The following is a 3,773-nucleotide window of genomic DNA, read 5'->3' as shown; positions in this document are numbered from 1 at the left end:
ATATATATATTTATATATATATATATTTATATATATAAATAAAAAGAACAAGTAGTGCTCTTGCAGAGGACCTGAGTTCACTCCCAGACCCATGTTAGACAGCTCACAACTGCCTGCTCTAGTTCTGGCCTCCACAGGTACCAGGAATCCATGTGGTGCACACATACACAGTAGTTTCTCACACATACACATTAAAAAAAAATGATCTTGTCAGAAACAAATCCACTGTATACACACCTATAATCTCTGTACGTGGAGGAAGAGGCAGAAGGGTTAGGAGTTCACAAGGCTACTTGCCAGATGACCCTGGACGGAGATACTGATTCCTGAAAGTTGTTGTCCTCTCTGGCCTTCACATGCACACTGATGTATACGTCCCTCCCATTATACACACACACTAACGGTAAATAAAAAATTTAAAGCAAATTAAAACCCAGGAGCTTATTCGTGCAAGTGCTCACTTACCTAGGATGCCCAAAGCCCTGGGTTTGCTCCCTAGTGTGGACCGGGTGTAGTGACATACGGCTGTAACCCCATTTGTGTGGGTAAGAAGTTGGTCATCCTCAGCCAGCGTGGAACAGCTCCTCCCTGGGAGCTCTGGTGTTCATGTGTCCGACTCCCTCCCAGTCTGTGATTTACTTGCATGGGAGTCTTAGGGAAGCCACCACTCTTTCTCATAGGCAGTCTTCCACAGCCTGCCAGAGGTCAGCCTTGAGTCTAGCAGTGTGACCCAGCAGCCACATCAATTCTTTTAATTACAGACTAATGCTTTTCCAAACAGATCCTTCTAATAGCCAAAACAGTTACAAATGGTCATGTTTGTATTGCTTTAAATTATTTTTATTAAAAATGTCCAGGGAATCCAATGCCTTCTTTTGGCTTCTGAGGTGTCAGGCACTCATGCAGTACACAAGCATGTATGCAAGCTTTATACTTAAGAAATAGTTCAGCTTCCTGTCACATAAAGGTTTCATTTAAAACCACATTTTCTTCCCACAAGGAACGAAACAATGTTAAGCACGATGCTGTGACATCATGTAGTGTCCTCCTTTTGTGTCAAAGCATCCTTTACTATCTTACGTTCTTTTGGTTTTCAAGTGCGAGCTCATTTACTAAGCAGGTATCTCTGATCCTTTCCCCTTTTTTCTCAAACATGTAGCCACACTGGGATCACTGTGCCAAGAGCCAGGATAGGCATCGAGCACAGCTTTGCGTGGGGCCATTGTGGTCGCTCTGGGTGCTTTCACATGAAGGTGTAATGTGTAAGCTTGGTAGAGGAGACTAGGTAACTAAGGAAAGATCCATGATTCTGAATTTTCCTCATGGATTGTGAAAAGCATTTCTTCATCCGTAAGCCTCGTTGCCTCTTGTCTGCCAAGTCAGAAATGCTGTTTGGCCTGTGGTAGGGATTTGCAAGGGGCCCAGTGCTGATCAGCTCAGGTCCTGTGTGGAGCTCAACAGGACCTACCTTCCCCTTCCTTTGAATGAATATGTGTTTCTTCTCTCCCTCTCCTTTTCTCTCTCCTTTATTTCCGTTTTAAACCAGGAAAAAAGAAGAAAAGTTGGATTGGATGTACCAAGGTCCGGGTGGCATGGTGAACCGCGAGGAGTACTTGCTGGGGCGCCCCATTGACAAGTATGTTTTTGAGAAGATGGAGGAGAGGGAAGCTGGCTGCTCTTCTGAGACAGGACTCCTCCCAGGCTCAATCTTTGCCCCGTCGGGTGCCAATTCCCTTCTTGACATGGCCAGCAAAATCCGGGAAGACCCGCTCTTCATCATAAGGTACTGCTGGGCGGTTGAGAAGGGTTGTGACAGGGAGGCCTGGGGACTCTTCCAGGTCTGGCGTTTCTCTTGCTTTATGGGCACCCCTGCTTCTGGGTGTGGAGAGAAAGCCTGTGAAGATGCCTGCTGTAGGCCGTATGGAAGGACACTGGCAAGGGCACCAAGCCAGACTAGGTTTATCCACCAAACTTAAACAAAAATAAGGGGTGGGAGGCTAAGGGGTGACTCTGCTGTTAAGAGCACGCATTGCTCCTGCAGAGGACCTGAGTGTGGCTCTCAGTACCCGTGCCAGGCAGTTCAGAGCTTTTGTAACTCCAGCTCCAGGAGATCCAAGGCTTCTGGCACCCACGGGCATCTGTACCCACACACACACACACACATTAAAAATAATAAAAATCCTATTAAAGTTAAAAAGGAGGGAGAAGCAAGGTGACAAAGCACTTGCTAGTTCCTTGGCAATGAGGTGAATACTCCCTTGACCTTACACTTATGCACTGCAGGAGCAGAGCCAGCAAACAGGCTTCCTTCCTTCTCCTTCAGCCCACGTCCTTTTATTTATTTATGGATGAGTGTGCCTCATGTGTTTAGTGCACATAGGTGCGTATGTGTGCTTACTTGGAGGTTAGATCTTTCTCAGTCACTCTTACCTCATTTGTGTGTGCACACATGTGCATGAGAACCCACATGTGTATACATGCCACAGTGTGTGTGTGGAGGTCAGAGGACTATTTTTGGGAGTTGGTTCTCTCCTTCCACCATATGACCTTAGGAATTTGAACTCAAGACAGGATTGGCAGCATGTTCCTTTGTAGGAACTTGCTCTCTACTCAGCCCTCTGACCTCAGTTTTTGAGTCCTCTTGCTAAACCTAGAGCTTGCTTGTTCATCTACACTGACCCGCAAGCCCAGGATCCTCCTGCCACTGTCTCCAGAATGCTAGGCTTATGGCCGTGTGCTGCTCTGCCTACGTTCCTCTGTTGTCACTGGTTTGAGACAGGACCTTACTGTGTAGCTTTGTTTGGCCTAGAGGTCGCTGTTCAGACCAGGCCTACTGCAGACTCACAGCTGTCATCCAAATGTTGGCTGAAGGTGTGCGTGTGCCACCGCACCTGCCTGGCTCAGCTTTCTTACCTGGGTGCTGCAAGGTGGATGCTGAGACCCTTGTGCTGTGTGACAAGCACATCTCCTGCTTCGTGTTGTTTTTTTGAGACAGGTTCTTGCTGTGTAACCCTGCCTAGCTGTGCATGAGGTTTGAAAAGGAGTTGTTACGTAGAATTTGGTGAGGAGGATAACAAAATTTCCTTTGCAAAAAAAAAAGCCATTAAAATTATTTCTTCTATACAGGAAGAAAGAGGAGGAGAAAAAAAGAGAAGTACTGAACAATCCTGTGAAAATGAAGAAAATCAAAGAGCTGGTAAGTCACGCTCTGAACACGCACCGACATGGGAACGGCTGCCTGCCTCTGTGTGTGTGTGTGTGTGTGTGTGTGTGTGTGTGTGTGTGTGTGCACTTTGTGCCTGCGTGTGTGGCTGCATTGTGTCCATGAATGGTTCTTGAAGATGCAGCAGAGGGGCATCAGATCCCCTGGAACTACAGATGCTGTGAACTGCTGTATGGAACCCTGGTCCTCTGGAAGAGCAGCCAGTGCTTTTAAGTGCTGAGTCATTTCTCCAGCCCCTTAGCAGCAGAAGCTGTTGCTGCTTCTCTTCTTCCTCCACATCCTCCTCCACCTTTTCCTTCTTCCTCCTCTTCATCCCCCATTCTTCTCCTCTTCCTCTTCCTGCTCTTCTTTCTTCTTTCTTCCCAGTATCCCAGAACTTGCTCTGTAGAGTAGACTGGCCTCAAACTCACAGAGATTCCCCCTCCCTCTGCCTCCCCAGTGCCGGGACTAAAGGTGTGCACCACCACTGCCTGGCTGGACTCACTTTTGTAATTTCTTTCTCTCTCTCTCTCTCTCTCCCTTCTCCTCCCCTCCCCTCCCCTCCCCTCCC

General features: G+C 47.5%; 1 protein-coding gene across 1 annotated transcript in view; it reads left to right on the top strand.

Moving 5' to 3' along the window:
• Cwc25 (CWC25 spliceosome associated protein homolog) overlaps window positions 1–3,773 on the top strand; it is a 22,120-nt gene that overhangs the window by 9,388 nt on the left and 8,959 nt on the right. The window contains exons 3-4 of the mRNA XM_021177183.2: window positions 1,547–1,783; window positions 3,127–3,196. Of these exons, the coding sequence (XP_021032842.1) occupies window positions 1,547–1,783; window positions 3,127–3,196 (307 nt within the window). The remainder of the gene's footprint in view (window positions 1–1,546; window positions 1,784–3,126; window positions 3,197–3,773) is intronic.

This window comes from Mus caroli, chromosome 11 (assembly GCF_900094665.2).
Source record: "Mus caroli chromosome 11, CAROLI_EIJ_v1.1, whole genome shotgun sequence".
NCBI lineage: Eukaryota > Metazoa > Chordata > Mammalia > Rodentia > Muridae > Mus > Mus caroli.
The sequence above is the reverse complement of the archived record's forward strand: the minus strand, read 5'-3'. Positions and strand labels throughout refer to the sequence as shown.